Below are 23,061 nucleotides of genomic sequence, written 5' to 3' on the forward strand. Positions count from 1 at the left end.
ATTGATATTTAAGTAAGGTCTCTTTGTAGCAACTTTTCAGAACTATTTTCAATTCACGTGTGATTCTGTTCAGTTATGTTAAATCGAAGTGCGGAGACTTCTATATTTCTTCAGAATAAGTTGATATTCGACTTGTTTTCAAGCTTGCAGAATTTTACATTTTTGTTTTAATATTTCCTATTTGCACTTAATTATGAATTGACCTAATAAAATATTTATTTGAAAAACTGATTATGGCAGGGTGTATTTCAAATCAAAAACTCTAAGGAAAAGGAACGAATATAGCAGTGAAGTCAAACCCAAAGTCGATCATTCTGATATGACAACATCCACGGCTTTGCCGACTGCACTTTATTTTATTAAACCATGATTATTTTTACTTCTTTTTAAAGTACCACGGCTCAAATCTTCCAAAAAAAGTAAGTAAACACGGTGTTTACGATGTATTTTTATGTGTATGCAAGGAATTACAGTAAAAACTGTCAACGACCATACCACGCTGAAAACATCGGTTCTCGTTCGATAACCGAAATGAAGCAGCGTCGGGCGCGGTTAGTACTTGGATGGGGGACCGCTTGCGAACACCGCGTGTGGTTGACCTCCAAGAATTTCTTCTTTCGTACCGTTTGCGTCAGTTTCGCTATTAATTTTATTGTTATGTAAGTTTTTTTTAAATAAAATAAAAAATAAAACAATATTTCTGATGGGCTATTTTTAATTTTTTTTTTTGAAGATCGATTAAAGAAAAACTGGGATAACTCAGCCAAATTTCGATCGTTTTAGGCTTGAAAGGTATTTTTTTATTGTAAAAAAAACGGTATCATTGTAAATGTATTTTTTTTATTGTTATAAAACAAAATCTGAAAAAAAATAAGAATACCATTAAAAAAATTCATTATTTTGATTTTGCATCATTAACCCATATCAATTTCCTAATTTTTATTTTGCAAATATTGGGATACCTCCGTTCGATTGATTTCGTTGCTAAATTCTTAAACATTTTCATGCAATATAAAAGAGTTTTTTTGGGACCGAAGTGCTTTAAAGCGACGAAAGAGAGGCCACAGAAACACACAAATACATATCTTATAGACTATCAGAGTATTATATAGAATCAGTCGTAACTCAAAACTAGTGATTTTGTAAGCAAAACAAATCTAATGCCTTCCTAAACTGACATACCAGAAACCGCAGAATACTTTACCAAAGGTTTTCGATATACTGAATCTAAAATCGGGATTCTTAAAAAAAAAAAACAATAATAATAATAAAACGATACAACATCTTCAATTATAAGTTATCTTCTCTTAAATGCTGCTGAGTTTGCTCCAATATCTTCAGCACTTCGAAAACCTTTCGAAAAGTACACTTTGGTTTCTAGTAAAATGTTTTTGCTTAATTTTATAGGACCGTGTAATTTTGAATTAAGCTTTATTGACATAAGATTATGCATACACATTTTTTTCATACTTTAACCCTTTAATTTCTGTAAATGTCCGGGTCTGGTAGCTAGTCCATTAAGGTCATTAAGTCCATTAAGGGTCCTCCTTTATTTGATAGCCTGGGGCAGTGCTCCAACCTAACCCAAAATTTCTGTAAATGTCCGGGTCTGGTAGTTAGACCATTAAGGCCACTGGGTCCTTCTTTATTCGATAGCCTGGGGCAGTGCTCCAACCTAAGCCCCATCAATCTTCTCCATTAGAGCTCTGGCTGGCTGTAGATATCTGCCTGTTGGAGGTCTCATAATGATATCAAAACGGCGCTTTAGTGCTACTTGGGGAGTCCCAGACTGGTACTTCAGACATTTCACCTACCTATCCAACCCCACATTAATCAGCCCTATCACTGAATCCAATGCAGTACAACTTTCGTAGATTCTACGAAAAAGGCAGCACTGAGTTCGAATGGCTACGTCGGAAATTCGAAATTCGTAGAGTGAATTCATTCGTAGCGCCATTTCGTAGATTTACCATAGAATTTGTTATTTGTTTTAGTTGATGAAGAGAAGTTTCAAAATAAGACTCAAAAGCAATAACCGCATTATTTTACCAATTAATAAAAATACTGTAAATTAGTAAAATGCTAGTATTAAATTTACTAAAACTTCGTCTTTATAGCAATTCTTGCATCTGATTGCAAAAAATGTTTGCCTCGAAGCCAGTTTATGAATCTTATCCCTTTAAACACCGCAAGTATATGGATAAATGCTGTTTTTTAATCGACATTTTTAATTTAAAATTTGTAAAATTATATGCAAACAAGCAACCAAGATTTTTTCTTATAAAGATTTACTCTTTTTAAATCCTTAAAGGCATTTTCAGTGTTTTTCGCAGCACTTGAAGTCATCTAAATATTTCTAGCTTTCTTCTTTCAAAAGATTCTTACCTTACTTCCACCAATAGAATCCATTTAAGAAAATTAAAATAATTGGAAAATAACTCAAAAAAATATACATTCTTAATATTTACGCTTTCACCATTTTTGGGTGTTTGGTTCATTTATTAAGGTGAAATTCTTTTGTTTACTTGTTGCCAACTGATGTCGAAACATCAAAATTTGGCATTTGAGTTTGGCAGAACTCTTTTTTCGAAGTCTAACGGAGGGTTGTATTCTTCGTGTTTTTTCTACGATGGACTTAGACTTAGTGATAAGGCTGAATATCGATAAATTCGCGGGGTTCACATAATTCCTAGGATTGACATCCTTACTAAGCCAAATAAACTTCATGGCAATGGCAATTTTATTTGGTGTCTACACGCATGTGCGTTCCAGTTTGTATAGCGGAAATAAAAAATGCATAAATATTAAAGTCATAAAAATGATAAAAGGAAATAATATGAGAATAAAATGCTTCATTTTGATGTATTCCTTGCGAATGGAGATCCATCATTCACGCGATTTAACCTGATATTTTTATGGTGTTTGCAAAAATGCGTGACTATTTTTTTTTAATTGACTGATTTATTGCGAGGTGGTGTGCGATAGCGTAAATAAATTCTATTGATTCTTATGAATTGATTGATGCTTTCCGCTGCATATTTGGTGTTGAATTTAACACGCAGAGCAATAACTACATGTCTGTGAGTATGTTTGTATGTATTATGTATGTATTGTACATGTATATGTAACTTTAGGAGTATTTAAAAAAACTCATTTATTAGTAAGAAAAGAAAATTTACTGATTATTGAAATTTATATTATGGTAAATCATAGATCAACAAAAAATTAGCTGCCACATTTTCCATTTTCAGGTTTCTTTTAATGTACGCACAAATACACTTCATAAAGAAAACAGGACGAAAATTAAAATATTGCTTTTAAATGTATGTAATAAAACGACATATACATATGATACAAGTTCTGTTTTTTTATACATAGAAATGTATGCAGGTGGTTGGCAGGGCACGAAAAATGACTAGTTACAAAGGGATGACTTTTGTTCAAATTGATTTGGTGAGAAAAACTAAATTCAAATTGCCGCTTAATTAGGCAAAGAAAAATAAGAAATATTGACAAAAAAAAAAAAATTTAAAACAATTCATTGATAAAAGCTTAAAAGTGTGTGATAAATAATAAAAAAAGAAAGAAATAAAGAAAGTAGAATACATAGCAGCGGAGTAGTAGTAATAGTAGAAGTAGTAACAGTAGTGGTGGTAGAATTAATGACAGTATTAGAGAGTAGGCGGTAGAGCATACTTGCAACATTATCGTTTTACTTTCATTTTGCTTCATTTGTTAACCACACAGCCAACACAAAACTTACCGTCTTCGCCGCTTGAGGCCTGACCAACGCCATCAGCACCAAGTGTACCCAATTCGGCTGCCTGAATAATTAGTGAAACACGATAGAAGTAATTCCGCCAGAAATTCTCCTCGGTGATGCTGTACGGAAAAAGGAAAAATTATTTTTAAAGAAAAAAAAAAAATTATAATTAATAATGCAGTCTGTGATCTGTCGCTCTGCTTGAACTGCACTTACATTTTGGGCACCAATTCGAATCGCATTGTCTCCAGCGCCTTATCCTCGGCCATTATGGCAATTGCTGTGGGATACGCTGTATCGTAGTTAAAGTCAAAATCAACACCGGCTGGTGGTGCGCGCACAAAATTGCGACGATCCTGTGAGAGGCCGAGTATTTCCTCTTTGATCTTAGCCTCGTTGGCGTGTCCGATCCAGGGTGCAGCACCGGAATCTTGACCACCTTGACTTTTGATAAAGGCTTCCTGTTCTTTGTTGAAAGACTCGAGAATGGGCTGCGAGAAAGAAAGTGGAGATGTAGTTTCAAATTGTGAGTTGATAGTCTTAAATGTAAACGAGTAAAAAGGTAGGTTAAGTGCATTTATTCAATCATGTCTGAAGGTCGGGATATTAGAAAGATTAGCCAGAAATCTCTTATTCGAAAAATGTGGGTTATTTTTATTGTAAGTAAATTTTTTATAAATAATAAAAAATAAATACATAATTGACACCTACACTTCTGTTAGATATTTGGCCGAGCTCCTACTCCTATTTGTGGCGTGCCTGCTTGATATTGTTCCACAAATGGAGGAACCTAAGATTTAAGCCGACTCCGAACGGAAAATGGTTTTTTATTAGGAGTTTTTGCACGGCAGAAATACACTCGGAGGTTTACCATTACCTACCAAGGGGCGACCGCTATAAGAAAAAAACTTTTTCCAGCATTTTGCTATTTCATGCGCGGAGATTCGAGCCTACTTTATCCCGAATGGTAGTCGCGCACCAATCCATTCGTCTACGGCGGCCGACTTTTTATAATTACATTTTTATAAAACAAACTAGCTGTACACGGCGCGCGTTGCTACGCCAACAACAATAATCATTCTAAAGCATTTTATTGATTTTGTTTATTTCGAAAAAATTGTAATGTCTCAGATAAGTTTCAATTCGATGTTTATTGAAGTGCTGTGGGATACACAATATTTCTGGTTTTTCCATCTGGTGCGTAGACGAATAAATCAGAAGGTTTTCCGACATATGAGCAAGCCACATAGAGCTGTCCATGTGAGAAGTATGCATTCTCTAAATTTAATCCCCACACTTGTAATGATTGTCCTTGTACTTTGTTAATAGTCATTGCGAAAGCGAGTCACACCGGGAACTGTAAAAGTTTGAATTCGAATGGCATATCTGTTGGGATCACTGGGATACGTGGCAACAGTACGTCTTTACCTTTGAATTTTCCAGTCAAAATTGTTGCCTCGACAGCATTGTTCATCATTTTCTTGACTGAGAACCTGGTTCCGTTGCAAAGTCGTGGTGGATTTATGCTTCGAAGAAAAATTATGGGTACGCCAATTTTCAATGTAAGAACGTGCGGCGGAACATGACTGGCAAATCAAGCGAATTCAAGAATTCAGTTGGATAGTTGGCAACCTCATCTTGATTCTCCACAGTATGATGGACTTATATGTTGTCGTTTCACTGGGTATTCCATGCTGAATGGTGAAATTGATGGTATCGACATCGATGTTTTTGGCTGCTAATATAGCACGCGTACTGAGCCACTGATGGTTTTTGTAGTTTTGTGCAATGTTTGAGAAATCTTTTTGCACCAATTCGACGATGCTTTCTGTGATCTTACCGAAGTTTGCTGGAAGGGTGATACACTGTGTAGATTCATCAATTCCCATTCGCCCATTTCGAATATCCAATAATTGTTTTGCAAAATTTTCAGCCGATGCATCCCGTTGTATGGGGTTATTCAATAGGTGCGCTTCAACTTTTTTCCGATAGGGAGGGCGAACGACGCAATATTTTTTATTTTTCGCTTGTCATTTGTAAACTTCATTAGTATACATTTCATCATGGAACGATACACACTTGAGCAACGCTTGCAAATCATTGAATTTTATTATAAAAATGCGTGTTCTGTTAAGAAAGTTTAAAGTCGAAAAATCATCTTCAGTGATGAAGAACACTTTTGGCTCAATGGCTTTGTCAACAAGCAAAATATGCGTTACTGGGCAGAAAGCAATCCACACGTGATCACTGTTTGGTGCGGTTTACATGCCGGCGGCGTAATTGGCCCATATTTTTTTGTTGACGAGAACGATTGCCACGTTACTGTGAATGGAAATCGATACCGCGACATGATAAACGATTATTTTTGGCCGCAATTGAATGGTATGGACTTAGACGACATGTGGTTTCAACAGGACGGGGCCACAAGCCACACAGCACACGCTACAATTGATTTGTTGAAGAGTAAGTTCGATGAGCGCATTATTTCCAGAAATGGACCGGTCGAATGGCCGCCGCGCTCGTGTGATTTGACGCCTCTAGACTATTTTCTTTGGGGTTATGTGAAGTCATTGGTCTACAGTAACAAGCCGGCGACGATTTGTGAGCTCAGAGCCAATATTGAACGCGAAATTGCTGGAATTTTGGCCGATTTATGCAAAAGAGTGGTCGAAAATTGGGTTCAACGATTGGACTTCGTAAAACGTGCACGCGGTGGTCATGCAAAAGAAATCGAATTTCATACTTAAATGTATATGTTCAAACTCGATAATAAAAAAAAAATTAGTTAAAAAAGTCAAACCGTTTGTGTTTTATTCAAAAAATTTCAAAAGCTGAAGCGCTCTTACTGAAAAACCCTATAGTTGTACACGCATGTTAGTTTTCAAAGTCAAAGTCTGTAAATGACGCCATAGAACAAATGATTTAAGACCTGCATTGAGTTCATCAGCGTGTGTTGAACGTGGTATAATGGGCAGCGTTTGTCGAAAATCACCAGACAATAAAATGAGTGCGCCACCGAAGATCCGTCTGTTTCCTCTCAAATCCCGCAGTGAGACATTGTATATTCGTCCCATATGATAATTTTACACGTTTGGAGTACTTTTCCCATTCCAGAGTTTTTGCTGATGTTGCATGTTGGTGCTTCAGTGTTTTGCAAATTCAACGGCAGTTTTAATGCTGAATGCGCTGTTTGGCTACCATCCAAAAGAGTTGCCGCAATTCCAGTTGATGCAATAGCCAGTGCAATATTATTTTGTGATCGTATGGTTGCCAAAATTAGTGAAAGAAGAAAAGTCTTGCCTGTACCACCGGGCGCATCTATGAAAAACACTCCACCACTTTGTTCTGTGATTGAACGCATAATTCTGTCAAACGCAATGCGTTGTTCTGGAATCAAATGCGAAAGACTTGTTCTAATGAATGTCCACAGTTCGTCAGAATCATAGGTTGTTTCTCATTGTGTGCAGGTCGGTTTGAAGCAGGCATTCCCAGTTGCACCAGTGCCTTGTTAGCGACTGTGAAACATATGTCTTCAATCAAAACCTATGTTACATCTATGAACATGTCATATTCGTTTCCTCTGTGGTCTACATGGTCATACTAATTTTTATGACAATCGGTTGAACGGGGCAGAATTTGCTACTCAGAAGCGCTACTTGGTGGCGAGTGGATTTAGCATATGCTTCCAGGTAGCTACAGATTTGTGGGTTCACTTGGGAAATAAATACGTATGATGTTGCATTTGTCGATGCCGACTATATGACATAAGCAGCAATCATAACATTTTGGACAAACCATTCTGAACTCAATATGGAATGCAGGTATTCTTCAACATCATTTTGAATCGCCATATAAATTTCGCCGTTCGTCCTGATTATCGTTCATCAGTGGTCATTAACGACCTTAAAACCTGTTAGATGCCATTCTGCTGTCAGAATATTTTTTGGTCTTCTTTCGAAAATATGTAGTACCTAATTATTGAGTTCGTACGAAGAACATAAAGCATTTGATTCGATTGATGCTCAATTAATTATATGCTGGGAAGTGCTCTAAGAGAGTACAGTTGATAGCTTTTTCAATGTAAAGATTTTCCCCATGTCTCTAGATTTTCGTTTTAGGAAATGGGATACATATCCGAGTACACATTAAAGTAAACGGATCGTAAGAGTTCGTATTCTTCGTCAATTACAGTGCCAATGAACCCTCGTCTGTAAGCAAAGTTCTGTTTTTGGGAGCAATGTTCGGACTGTTAAATCCAATATCTCCCGTTTACTCAAGTCAGCGCTAGAAGTAGCCAAGACGTTCTGGTACGATGGTGGGGCAAGCCTCCATAAACGCCCCTTATATCATCCTGATTCTAATAATAATAAAGCATTACATTTTGGAGTATTTAGATATCTCACGACGAAAATTAGGCTAGGTTGAGCTGCTGTTTCTTTATTTATTTACTTTCCACAGAATTGAACCGTTAAGTGGTACGGATATGTGCAACGAGATATGGTCAGGGTGGGCAGAAAGAATATTGTTCAGCATAATTCTGTGACAATTTCAGCCAAATTCATTTCAAAGTCATTGTAAGCTTTTTTAAGCATTGTATATTTTTTATTCTCCGCTACATAAATTCCTGGAAATGTGCAATGGGATTGACATCTGAAGACTGACTGAAGGAGGCTTTTTAAAACTGGGACTGATGCGATTATGATTCTTTGAATAGTCATCCTTTGTAAGTACCAATACGACTTTCACGCCCAAATTCAACACCACAACAGACCTCCACAATACGTTTCAATACAATTTTATCATTCTTAAACCTTGAAATTTTAAGTGGAGAGAAACTGCGGTAAAAATGAAAATGTCCCGTGTGTTTCAGTGTACGTTGGACGAAATTTTCACCATCCGCAGCTCGATCATGTCTCAAAGAATTTAGATTCATCGGTTCGAGATGGCAGAAATGCACTCGAGGGACGGCCGCTATTGGAACATTTTTTTTCTATAATTTGATATTTCACGCCCACAATGGGCTCTTAACACACACAAACCGAATGGTAGGCACACACAAACCTAATCGGCTATGGCGGATTTTGAAACGGTTTGTTTCCCCTGTTCAGGCATATCATTAACACTTCCATGATCCTGCAAATGTTTTACCCACTTCCTCAGAAAACCATACGACTTTCGTCGAAATCTTGCGGCAGCTACAGCAGAAAATTTGGTATCCGTGAATGAGAAATAAAAAAAGTCGTCTTTGATGGAGCATATACATTTTTACTGTGATCTAACCCGAACTAAGTAAATGCTTTCAAACTCATTTACGATCCAAATTCCAGTCATACCAGAAGTTCGTCACACTTTCGTGCATTGCGCTGCCTCTTGCTCAGTGGGGTACGGTCGCCGCTGGGATCTTTGAATACTAATATGCTTTTGTTACTAAATTACACTGCAGTGGACGAGCATAGTAACCAAGCTTTGCGAAAACAGTAAAACCGCTGTCGACCATGAATTTAAGCTCGTAACGTTTTCCCATTTGTTTCTCTCAAAGGTTCTGTATGAAAACATTTTATCAAAGCCAAGTGGCCGAGTAATTGGATCTTTCAGCACGAGAATGCACTTCAAGTGGGGCCAAAACTTGGATTGTGTCCCAAAACGTTGAAACTATAGCATTGCCACCGTATTCCCCAAATCTAAATTATTGAAAATCTATGGGGATGGATGTAGTGTAACTTTTTCCGTGAATATCGAAGATTATGCTTTGCATTATAAAAGGTTAAATATAGAACTTTTAAATATAGCGGTATACTATGATATATATTCCAAATGTAAAGAAACTAAGCTCATTAGTGGCGCGCAATCGCATTCAGCTTATTTGGGTCTTGGGGCATATGCGGGAACCAGGTAGAGATAATGGCTAGTAGAGCGCAACTAATAGAATTTGAGCCATTCCTGGCAATGAGAAAGCATTCCTTCAGAGGAGAGTTTACAGTTCAATAGCTAAGACTACGGAACTCAAGTTGGCACCTCACTGGGGGATACGAAAAGCAAAGTCCTTACAATCATAACAGATTCAAGCATCTCGTAAGCCTTCCCAAGGAAAAATTGAGTATGCTCACGGGCATACTTACTGATCACTTACACAAGTTCGAGATATGGTCTAACGACTCTTGCTTATTCTGTATTCAATACAGCCCAGTAGCATCCTAGGTTTATTGAAAGAACTGGGGTGTTAAGGTCAAAATGTGGCTCCAAAGAACTATGTATAAGACTGAGACATCCATACGGCCTATACTATTTGGATACGACTATTGAGGTGGCATGGTTTTGAATAGTTAACGGCAATGTATTTGCAAAATGTGTAACGACAACAATTATGTATATAAAAGCAGATGTACTTACATTCTCCTTGACAGTCTCCTTAATTTTAGCACCCGCTTTATTTATTGCCGACGACAAGAATGAGCCAAAATGTTTTGCTTGTTGTGTTACTTTTGTGGTAACTAGAATATTTGATATAAACAAAATAGGAGTATTAGTTAATTAGTTAAACTGCCGAAATGAGATCGAAATGAAGAATGCACGAATAAAGAGTACAATAACTACTAATGAGTTTATGCGACATGCACTAGACTCTAAAATAGTATAAATAAGCGAGCAACATTATTAGTAACCTGTCACCGTTTCTTCCATTCTTTGTGTGTTATTATTAATACATACAAATATATATTTGTATATATGTATATTTTTTTTTTTCAAAGTACAAAGATTCATTTTTTTTGGAAAATTTTAATTCACATCAAATAAAATTTGTTAAGCACATTGATCACATCTTTTACATTAATTTTGTTACCAATTTGGAATAAAATTTTGTACTGTGACACGTACTGTTCGCTTCTTCGCCCTTACCCTGTCCAATTTGACCCTCATCACCAGTGGGGGTGCCACCGCCAGAAGCGGGATGCGAATCGGCACCCTCTGTAGCGCTGTAATGAAAATGTAAGTAATATTTCAATTATATTCGTTTATACTCTGTTTGCAGCCTAAGTACTTTTTATTAAAAAACCAGAGTGCAGAAAACTTTAAAATATCACATGCGATACAAGAACTTTTATTCAAAAAAATAATAAATCACATATAAGCATGCATGCATAATTTGAATTGAAAAAGTTGCATAGTAAATATTGTACAAAAATGAATTAAATATATAATGGAAAAATTTACAAGGAAATCAAATGATAACCAAAGTAAAACACCATCCAAAATTAAAAAAATAATCTCGATGAGGGTTATTGTAAAAAAAAAGGAGCTGACCTAAAACCTAAGATTGACGTGTAAGGGACGATTGACGGTCAAAATACAATCTAACCCTAAGCAAATTCAGAACAAGATTTTTCTCAATATTACGAAAAGGAGAATCCAACTAATCTCAAATATCAAAATCGACTGGCTAATAAGAAGCTCACGCTTTGTCACAAAGCAACTCGACTCGAATTAGCCAAAAATCAAAGTTCCGGGTTGATGAGTGACAATCCATCAATTTTGGTGAAGAAAAAAAAACAATCATTTGTTCTCTCTCTTGTGAACTGAGCTCCTATTAGCTACAGTGAAAATGCCGCAATTTGTTTTGCTTCACGTCAGAAGAACGCTGAAAATTACGTGGAGATAATTTTTGTTTATTGCCACTAGTCCATAAAAAATTTCGAGCATTCGTTATATGGAAGAAAATACATTACACCGTCCACAAACAGAATTGTCAAAAATTAATGCGAGTTCTGACCCCCCTTTGTTATATCAAAACTTTGCAAAATATCGCGGTGAGATTATTCTGCGCACCCTGCACTTGAGTGTTGCCCTGCATTGATGAATCCTGGGTGCGCTAACTTAATGACGGATGGCACGAATAAATATCAAGGAATTAGGGCCCATACAAAACTTCTGCTTGAAATCGGGATTAAAATACAATACTAACTAAATTCTTCAATAAATCTAAAGGTCGCAGTGCTCACCAATAAAAAAAATATGATAAGTAATAATAAATGTATGGATTACTATATACACATAGCCAATGAAATCAGCTTCGAAGAAATAAATTTAAATTTTTTTTTGTAAATTAGGAAACTATTTGTTTTTTAATTATATATACATATATGCATAAATACATACAGAAGTCATCTATTGACGACGTGCTCTCGAAAATGCACTAGCCTACCAATCATAATTTCGAATGAATATTTGAATACAAAAATTTCAAAATTATCACGTGACAAAAAAGAAATTTATTTATAAAACAAAACTGATATACTGACAGGGATGAAAGGAGCATTTAACTATGCGTGTATGTACAACGAATCGATGATGGATGAATTACCGAAAATTGCAAGGCTTACATTGAGGACAGTTATGAGATTCTATTCTATTATACAGGCGTGAGACGAATGAATGTTGATTCTCAATGAGTAGATGTAGGCAAAAAATGAATTGCACAAAAAATATATGAAAAACAACGAGGGAATAAAATTTAATTGCTGAGGGATAGTACAGTGACATAGTCAGAAAATTCTGCAATTGGTCGCATGCAAAAACACACGACTCCTTCCAGTTAAGCGATTCGAATACTTGAGTTAAATGAGGAAGAGAGTTAAAGGAAGAGCTTCAAAAATATAAAAAAAGGGCGAGGTAAAATAAGCTCTAAGAGTTTGAAAAAAAAGAAAACAAAATTTCGTCAAGTTTCGAAGCAAAAACTCAAAATCGATGAAGCGCAAAATATTTTGTATAGAAAAAAAACTAGAATAGAAAAAAAAAACAAAAAAAATCTACGACTTAAAAGAAACAGAAGAGGGGAATAGTAGATGTCATTATTCAGAAGACACTTACAACTCATGAGCAGAAAAAATCGCACTAATTGTTCACTACAATTTCCACTAGACAACAAAAAGACATAATTAATAATAATGGCAATAATGTTGCGTTGCACATCGATTTTTTTTGTTTTTGTTTGGTATGTAAATTTCCAAATGTACGATTACTAGATTTTTGTTTCTAAAAATGATATTTTGCGAACGTTTACGATTTTTGCTTTATGTTTTTTGTTAGCATATCCGCTTTGGTTCGTATTTTTGATGGGCCGCACAATAATGATGGAATCTGATATTTTATGGTTGCGCTGCATGGTTTCACTATAAACGGGGTACTTTCGAGTTGAGCGTTTTAAATGTAGCTGCTTTTCGGTTTCATTAGGGAGTATAAGAATAAATAACTAAAATTGGACTAAACTAAGTTGTTGATATAATTGTGGTAGTACTTAATTTAATGAAAATATAAAATATAAGTTGGCCAGAAAAAAATGCGAATGAAATGAAAGAAAAAGAAAAAACGATTTTAGAATATATATTTGCGGTGCAATGAATCGTATGAGAGCTAATGAATGAATGAGTCTTATTGACATAAATGGGCTTGATAAAGGGAATGGAAATGCTTGTCCTTTTTAAAAAATAGGTCAAATAGCTTGTGTCTACTTCTATAAAAAAAGCTATAAAAATTAAAAATGTTAAATTATGTTTTCTGAAAAATTTTCTTGAATTATATTGAATCACTTGTAGAAGCAGATGATAGCACAGGTGAAAGCGAATAAGGCAAAAGTTCTCTATTCAATTACGCAGTGCAGCAGCCACTAATGCGGTATAGCAATTATGAAAGAGAAAGAGCTGTAGAGTATGGGACCACGTGCCGTTTTGTCACTAAACATTACAGTTTTTTTCTATTTAATATTGTCTTAAAAAAATAGAATCAAATTGAATGGCGCATATTTCTGTGCAACATTTTAACCAAACTTTATTTCTTACCCGTATGGATAATTTTGGTAATTATTTTTGAAAATCTGAAAAATCCACAATCCACAAAAATATTTCACGGAAAATTTCAAAAGAGGTCTTCTCAGACGAAAATAGTGTGCAATAACGGACAAAAGTAAATAATTTGTTTCGCATTTTCTCTATATAAAAAAAAAAATTACGTGCATTTCTTTTAGAAGAAAAAGCGCAATACCGGCAAGGAAAGAAATATGAAAAATCAACGGCATTATTTTTTTAATTTTATTTTTTAAATTTCATTTTATTTATTTTTATTTTTTGGTGGAGCTGATAGAGGGTTAAAATGTTCCACACAAATTTAATGGCGCATACATTTCTTACCCGCGTGGGCAATTTCGATAATTATTTTTAAAAACTGAAAAGTACTACGTTTGTAGGGTGGATGGAGTGTTAAAATGTTCCACAAAAATATTGCACAGGGGTCTTCTCAGACAAAAACAGTGTGTAATAACTCACAAAATTCAATAATTTGTGTCGCAATTACTTCATATAAAAAGAAGAAAATGTGCAACACCGTCAAGGAAAAATAAATGAAAAATGAAAGGCACTATTTCTTCTTTGGTGTTTCTATTTATTAATTTTTTGTATTTATTTGTTTTATTGTTGTTATTTATTTTCTTGTTTTTATTTATTTATTTTAGTTTTTATTTATTTTTTCTATTTATTTGTTATTTTTCTATTTATGCTCTTTATTTTTTTATTTTTTGTTTTATTGGTCTTATTTTTTAAATTTTTTTTTTATTTCATTTTTTTATTTATTTCTATTTATTTGTTTTATTGTTTTTATTTATTTATTTTATTTTATTTTTTATTTAATTTTTTATTCATTTATTTAATCTTTTTATTTATTTATTTTTTCTATTTATTTCTTATGCTTCTAGTTATTCTCTTTATTTTTTTATTTATTTGTTTTATTGGTTTCATTTTTTTATTTATTTATTTTATTTTATTTTTTATTTATTTTATTTTTTTTATTTATTTATTTTTTTTTTTATTATTTATTTATGTATTTATTTTTTCATTTATTTATTTTTCCTATTTATTTTCTACTTACTTAATTTTATTTATATATTTATATCTTTTCTATTTATTCTCTTTATTTTTTAATTATTTGTTTTATTGGTTTTATATTTTATTTCATGTTTTTATTTACCTATATTGTTTTTTTATTTATTTATAATTTTGTATTTATTAATTTAATTTTTGTTTTAATTCATTTATTTTATTGTTTTTATTTATTTATTTTCTCTTATTTTGCTATTGCTTTTCTTTTTATTTATTTATTTATTTTTAAGTATTTATTTTAATCTATAATTTTTTTGATTGTTTATTTCCTGTGGACTTTTAAGTTACTTATACATTTTTTATGAGAACAACGCCTAGTAAAATTTTCCTGCGAATAATTTTCTAGCACATTTTAACCCTCTAACGGAGCTCCAAATACTACTATTAAAAAACAATAATTGGCGCGTACACTTCTGTTAGGTGTTTGGCCGAGCTCCTTCTGCTATTTGTGGCGTGGCGTGCGTCTTTACTTTGTTCCACAAACGGAGGTACCTACAGTTTTAAGTCGACTCCGAACGGTTAAAGGTTTTATATGAGGAGCTTTCTCAGGGCAGAAATACACTCGGAGGTTTGCCAATACCTGCTGAGGGACGGCCGCTATTAGAAAAAAACTTCTTTCAGTATTTTGCTGTTTCGAATTCGAACCTATGCACTACCGAATGGTAGTCACGCGATCAAGGTGGTAGTTCAGAACAGCTTTATATGTTGAAAGAAATTTCTACTCACTTTAGCTTCAACTATAGTTTTTCTCATAATTACACAAACGCCCGAATCACTCAAAATATTAATTAATGTTTCATTTTAACTTAAGAAAAATATTTTAGGATATATGCAGCTAAAAAGGACAAAGATTTCCATAGATAATATGATAATATAAATCAACAAAATATAAATACGAAGGACAGAGGCAATTAGTATGTAGTTTCGAAAGCACAGATCAAAAGTACAGTTTAAGTTGTAGGGAAAAACTGGATTATGAAAATAACAAAGTATCAAAGCATTTACGAAATTGTAGTGATTTAGGAGAAAGAGAAATATACAAAGAAATAGAGTAGTTTATTGAAAATTTTGAAAAATAGTGAAGTGAAAAAATTTGAAACGGTAATTTTAAGTATACAAGAACCCAAACACAATTTTATAAATTTATGAGTATTGAATTATGTTATACATACTTTGTTTATATATATTTATGTAAAGTATATTAGGTATATGTTTGCATGTAGAATATTTAGAATATGTGAAGATTTTCATTTCTCAAAACTTGTGACTAAATTTAGGAAAAGTTGCATGAACAAATGCGTGTATATGTATGTATGTGTGGGTATACCCGTGTAAGAGAACGCGCCAAGAAAGCATAAGCAAACGTAAAAATACCGTTATATCAATATGTTACTGCTATGGCCAATATGCATGAGTATATGAGTTTGTATGTGTGTATACAGAGGTTTTTATATATGTAATTCAAATACTGTTAATATTTTAATAATAAATACAAATTGGTCAGTTGTGCTTTAACGGTTATATCAAATAAATTCAACTGCACTGCACAGCAACGAACTGAACGAAAGTGTACTTATATTTTATTCAACTGAGCTGAACGAAATGGAAAAAATATTTCTCTTCAAACGATTGCATTAAACTATTAAAAATTGCTGTGTTGAAAAGAACTGTTAAAATATTATTGAAACTAAACTAAATTCAACTAAACTAGAATCTTTTTAAAGTATAAAAATAGCTTGTTTTACTTCATAGACCTCGCAAAATTTACACACACAGTGGTGTGCAAAATTTTGCAACATCAATATGAATAAATTTTTTTTTTTAATATTATTATTATTTTTTCATCTTAAATTTGTTTTGTATTTTTTTATTATATTGGTCTTATCCCTGCTGTAACTCATAAAATAGCATTGTCCCGTCATTAGCTGCTTGGCCCATACCTAATGTACCTCGATTTGTCTTCTTCTTCACCACTCATGGCACCTGTAGCATCTCCGCCCTCGATAATAGTGCCATCTGCGGCGACACCCTCACCAGCTTCGGCGCCACCCTTGCGCAGCCCCGGAATTGAGGGCATCGACGGCATGGCTGGCATAGCTGGCATTGATGGCATAGACATGGTAGGCATTGCCGGCATCGATGGAATTGAAGCGCTGGCACTGCCTAACCAGCCTTTGGCACTACCCAACCAACCACTGTAATGAAAAAAGATAAAGAAATTGATTAGTTAATTCAATTTTGTATAAGATAAAATTTCATTGAGTTATTTGTAGTTTTATAGATATTATATATAACAAGTGAACTTTTGACAAAATAACTTATGCAACTCTAAGAGGCTTTGCTTTGAGGAAAATAAATTATGATTTAAAATGTTATTTTTGTTGTTGTTGCAGTTTATCAAACCGATCGCCATCAAGAGTAATAGAGTACAAGGTTGTGTCTTCAAAACGATGGGAAACAGCTATAAAGCTCTGTTGGAATCATCTTTTTCCCAGATTCACCATCAATAATGATAGAGCTAAAGATTGCGTCGTCCGAATTCGTTGAGTCATCAGGCTCCATGAATAAACAATCAAAAGGCAGGGGAATTACTTGTTTGTGAAAAGGAAGAGTAAGCGAAACTACCAAACACAAGCCAGTCTGCTTGTCTAAGACAAGACAGTTCGTGGCCCTAAGGCCCCTGTGATACCTGCTTTTGATTTCCATCCCCTAACTAAGTTGCTTAAATCATTTATATTTTTTTAAGAAGGTAACTAGTCCCTCCAGTGAGACATTTTGCAAACTTCAATTCAATCGCAGTGTATAATTCGTTTAGAGGAATGCTTGCGTCCTCTACTACTCGCTAAAGGTCAAGTTAGAGCCTTTCCTTACACACTCATCCGCTCTTTCATTTCCCTCCACTCCAGAGTGGCCGGGAACCCAACAAAGTTTGCTGTTGTGTTGTTGGACGAGCGACCTCCTGCATTCTTTAACACATCTTAAATTGATGCGCGTTGAGGTCAGTGCCTTGGTTGCTGCTTGGCTATCAACAAAAGTGGTAGGGTTTGCTGGAGGTAAGTCCATCAGTCGTATCGCTTTTGCTGCTTTATCTATAATGTAGATCTCAGCTTGAAAGACGATACACCCTTTTTCATCTTTGAGCCGTCAGCATAAATATGGTGACCACTACCACTTTGGTCTACCAATCCTTTCTGTCGGGTATTCCTATTTTATACTCTCTTTTCAGATCTATCTTAGGAACCACATAGTATGTTTCCGTTGCGTCTGGCAAGTGTTCCACAGATAGTAAAACTAATGCATGGCCGTGCATATTTTCTTTTAATCCTGTTTTCTGTTTTAATCCTGGAAGCCCATTTGGCCGATGTATATACATATATGGAATAGGTATGATCACTTTCAGCGCCGTCTGAGGCGTCGATCGTGATAGTTGGATTTTTAAGAGATTCTTTAGGTAGGATTCTGTCTGCACCGCCTCCCACCACATGAAAGCTCCTTAAATGAAACGAAGAGAAACTAATTGGTCTGAAACCTTTCGGAGTATTATGGCCCGGTTTCCCTGCTTTGGGAATGAAGGCTACCCTGATCTTCCTCCACGAGTTAGGGATATATTCTGAAGACAGAGATTCCCTAAATATCTTAACTAACCATAGGTTTATCGTTCCTATAGCCTATTAAATTTTAGTGCACTAAAGTTCAAGTGTGAAGTAGCTAAACAATTCCATTGATTTTTTATACTTTTTTCTTTGATGTGTTGCGCATTTTCTATATATAATAAATGCATTAAATTTTGTTTTTTCGTTTCATAAGTCTGGGAGATGTTCCTAAACTTTAGTTTATAAAACAACAGACTTCTGGAACTTTTCCTGAATTTATGCAAGTTAAATCCGAGAGGAATTGAGCAATTTTAAGATTATATTCAAAATCACTATAGCCTATGTCGGCAATTATCGCACACAGAAACCCCGCCATGCAGAGGAGAGTACAGCGCACTCACAATAAACTGCAATTCTTGTTATGAAATATCTATAAAGGTGAACAAATTTAATGAAAGATTTCTATGCAGAAAAATCATACTTCCTACTAAGGGTAATGTTTCAGTTTATTACTTAAGAATTGTATGGGCTAGGTATTGAAAATCTAGAAGCAGGCATTTCTGATGAGCCCCAAATAAGTCGACTAACGACGAACCCATAAAAACTCATTTCGAGTTTAAGGAAAATGCATAATTGGGCCCAGTACTAAATGCAGCGATCGGGTTCTGTTTTTTTTTTGTTGACGAAATCATATTTGAATTCATTTTTGTAATGTAATGGCGCTGAGTTCTAACTTTGGCTTATTTATACTATATATACTCTTATTTCGGACTTGTATTATTTTATTTCTTCGTGTGCAGCGGTTTTATCAAAACTTTAATTTGTAGTTGAGACAACTAATTATACAGAATTTAAACAACCACTTTCCCATTGTAATAGTAAGCATAATTGACAATTATGTCTCTCGATTCATAAATAATCACTTCCTGTTTATCTACTTGTAAATTCTTATAAATCGATTTAAATGCAACAAATGGGGTAGACGTTTAACAAAGCGTCATATGTATGCATATGTATGTATGTATGCACTCATATCACTATTTATGTCTTTGCCATAGGTTATTATTCTGGACATTTACATACACGCTTGTCGCTATTTTATTGATGGTATCTTGCCATTTGTCCTGAATAGAAATGAACTGACAGAAGCATCTAAAAATATCAACAGCATTTTGCAATAAGGAAGGAAGGCAGGTGAAAATCGAAGAAAAAAAGTCGTGAATGCACACAAGAACAATACATATCATCTTTACAAGAACAACACCTTCTGGCACAGCTTTAGACAAACAAAAAAATCAGGGAAAATGGATTAGAATACTTGTACAAGTAAAAAAAAAAAACATAAAAATAAAAAATAGCAGCGTTTATGAGAAGATAAAACGCAAGATAGCATATACTTATGCACATGAAAATATATATATGTACTTATGGACAAAATAATAGAATCGTGATATTTTGACTAATCTTGACTACTTTTTTTATAACTTTTTTAATCCGGGGTTTGTCGCTAGGCAAATACATACAAACACAACCCGGCCGCCACCGGGTAAAAATTACCACATAGTATATAGGTGTATTTGTATTGAATATTTAGTTTACGTAGGGAGCGCGTCTTTTGTTTCTCTACAGAAAGGTACTTGAAGCGGCAGGTCACGATATTTTATAGAAAAAAAGTTTTTACCTCTGTAGTATTTTTTACGCAGTAGCGACGGACGCCGGGTTAAAATATAGCCCATTCCACTTATATAACAAATATCATATACACATAAAAGTATAAATTTTTGTACAAGATCTATAAAAATTCGACAAATTTTGATACAAATTTCAATCTTTTTGATCAAATTTTTTTTTTAATTTTGTGTATGCAGTTTTATAGATCATTGAATTTTGGTATAATAAAGCGCAAGTTTCAAGCGGCTCATTTGAGCTCTCCTTGATTTTTGATAACTTATTCCCCTGACGATCCTTTCGATAGCCTGATAAGGGATCGCCTATACGCCATAATGTCTGAGTTCGGTATTCCCGCGAAACGAATTCGACTTTGCAAAATGACATTGAGCAACACGTCCACCTCTATAAAGGTATGAAAAAAACCTCTCCGAACCTTTCAATACTGAGCGAGGTTTGAGACAAGGCTATCCAGTATCGTGCGACCTTTTCTAATTCCTCAGGGAAGGGATATTGCGAAGAGCCGGTGTTCATCCAAATGGCACTATTTTCACCAAAAGTGTCCATCTCCTTGCATATGCTGATGACATTGACTTCATAGGGAACTGCAAGCGAGATGTTACCGCAACATTTTCCGCTATCGAAAGAGAGTCAACTAGAGTGGGTCTGGCGGTGAACGAGGGCAAGACGAAGTATAGTATATGCTGTCTACTAGGAAAGATACTCGGCGTTTGGGATCCAGCATTTTAGCGGACAACTATTCTCTTGAAATTGATCTTTACTTCTTCGATGTTAATATCGCGTATCTGACAGATTCAAGAGTTTAACGTGGGCAAAATATGCGCTGTTTGGCGCTCTTGCAAGGTATTTCGTTTTGTTTTCATTGATCTGTATATATCTTGGCACCGCCGCCACAACAAAAAACGATGTAAAGCTGGAGATAAGTCGACAAATCACGCTTGCTAATAGGTGTTACCATGGTCTCAGTGAGCGAATGTGTAGCAGAGATCTCTCTCGCCCGACAAAATTAACACTGTACGCCAGACGCTCATCTTGCTCGTGCTACTCTATGGCGCTGAGGCATGAGTTGTGTCGCAGACTGATGCAGCTGCTCTTGGGGTATTCGAGAAAAATATACTTCGGAAAATCTTCAGTGCTCTTCGTGTTGGGGATAACTACTACTCCCGAATTAACCACGAGCTGTATGAGGTCTACGACGATATGCAAATAGTGAATCGCATCAATATTCAGCGCTTGCGCTGGCTGGACCACGTCGAGCGTATGGATGCAGAAACTCCAGCAAAGAAAGTATTCGGATGACAAGTTAGAGGACAACGACATAGGGGAGGATTATGCCTTCGATGGAAGGTCCAAGTCAAGGGAACCCTATCATCGCTTTGTTTAACAAATTGCGGAAGGCGCGCGCCTACGATAGAGACAAGTTTCTTCTCTTACTGGACCCAGTAATCCTTTTTCTAATATGCTTAATTGTATCTGCTTTCAGTGTCCACTTTTCACATCCCTATGTTGCCAGTGGTCGAATCAGTGTTTTAAATATTTTGATTTTCGTTCTTTTACTCAAGAGCCTACTTTGCAACAGTTTACATACACATATATATTTAACACGTGGTTCCTAGGAGGAACATAGAGCCTCAAAAAAATATTTAAAGTTAGGTTTATTCAATGCAAGAAATTTGATTTGTCGCCATGAACGGCCAGGTTAAAGCGCTTTTGTTTCAGCTAATCGTCTTCACGTGTTGGATGGCCTCTCACACACGTGACTTCCTTGTGGGCACCAGTCAAAGGCTGCTTTTGCAGGCTTCCGAAGAGTATGCCCAATCCTTTTCTATTTTCGTCGCTGAATATCGAGATGAACAGGACCCTCCTTCGTCAAACTCCAGAGGTCAGTGTTGGAGATGGTATTTGGCCAGAAAACGCGCACAATCCTTCGGAGGCAACGATTGAACTTAACGAATGCGTGTAGAGCTTGTACATCACTTATTGTTGTATTCTATATTTCGCAGCCATACAGAACGACAGATTTGATGGTTGATTCGAAGATTCTTAATTTCGTACGCCTGGATATATGTATACGAAGATCTCCAAACTTTGTCTAACATGCCAAGTACAGCGCGACTTTTGTTATTCGATTGCGTATGTCAGCTCAGCTGCTGACCTGACAGTTCAGTTAATGATTTTTCCGAGATAGCAGAATTCGTTTACTTCTTCGATGTTAATATCGCGTATATGACAGATTCAAGAGTTTAACGTGGGCAAAATATGCGCTCTTTGGCGCTCTTGCAAGGTATTTCGTTTTGTTTTCATTGATCTTTGAACTAAAGAATTTTGCTTTTATTTGCAGTGCTTGGAATACTTCTTTTAGAACATTCATATTTCTCGCGAGGATGACCAGGTCGTCAGCAAAGCCACATATTTGTTAAGTTGTCGTGTATATAGTCTCTGAAGGGTTAACATCTTTAATTACATAGTCTAAGATTAGATAAAACACAAGCGTAGACAACGCGTCTTCCTGCTTTACTCCTGTTTCAACTCTCAATAAATCAGATGCTTTACCTTGTAAAAGAATTTTGAAATAGGTCTCAGCGAGGGTTAGACTTACTAGCGAAACCAATTTTTTCAATATTCCTTGCATGCGTAGCACTTTTAAAAAATTTGACAACTTACAAAGCTCTGATCGATCGCCTATCTACCAGTCCTGAAACCACATTGGTACTCGCCTAATATTTGTTCAGTGTATCCATTGAACTTTTTGTGTAGAATGTACGTGAAGATTTTATACGCTGTACTTAATACTTTATACGCTTGTACTACTCTTCAATGTATTGAAATTTAATGGACTATAAAACTGTGTACAACATTTTTTTCATTCTGATTACAAAGTTTGATGAAAAGTGGTTGAATTTTTATAAACCTTTTGCAAAGTTTGAACGTTTGATTTATATGATATTTGTCATAGGATAAGCGAATTTTCTTGAGAAATTTTTGAAAAAAAGTAAAAAGAAAAGTAGTTAAAAATTGTTCAATAAATCGTGACTCTACAATTTTGTCCATAACTGTATATAGGTACATATGTGCTAGCATGCAATTGACG

The 23,061-nt window shown here is 35.0% G+C and overlaps 1 protein-coding gene and 1 pseudogene across 8 annotated transcripts in view; one reads left to right on the plus strand and one right to left on the minus strand.

Moving 5' to 3' along the window:
• The window catches only part of LOC128871546 (synapse-associated protein of 47 kDa), a 146,960-nt gene that overhangs the window by 27,594 nt on the left and 96,305 nt on the right, over positions 1 to 23,061 (minus strand). For 5 of the 8 annotated variants that reach the window (XM_054113386.1, XM_054113388.1, XM_054113381.1 and 2 more), the window contains 5 exons: positions 16,629 to 16,883; positions 10,640 to 10,737; positions 10,154 to 10,254; positions 3,980 to 4,254; positions 3,764 to 3,882 (listed from right to left, as the gene is read on the minus strand). In XM_054113386.1, the coding sequence (XP_053969361.1) occupies positions 3,764 to 3,882; positions 3,980 to 4,254; positions 10,154 to 10,254; positions 10,640 to 10,737; positions 16,629 to 16,883 (848 nt within the window). The remainder of the gene's footprint in view (positions 1 to 3,763; positions 3,883 to 3,979; positions 4,255 to 10,153; positions 10,255 to 10,639; positions 10,738 to 16,628; positions 16,884 to 23,061) is intronic. The other 3 variants (XM_054113385.1, XM_054113383.1, XM_054113384.1) reach the window with 3 other exon arrangements.
• Positions 482 to 600, plus strand: LOC128856142 (5S ribosomal RNA; annotated as a pseudogene).

This window comes from Anastrepha ludens, chromosome 2, assembly GCF_028408465.1.
Source record: "Anastrepha ludens isolate Willacy chromosome 2, idAnaLude1.1, whole genome shotgun sequence".
Lineage (NCBI taxonomy): Eukaryota > Metazoa > Arthropoda > Insecta > Diptera > Tephritidae > Anastrepha > Anastrepha ludens.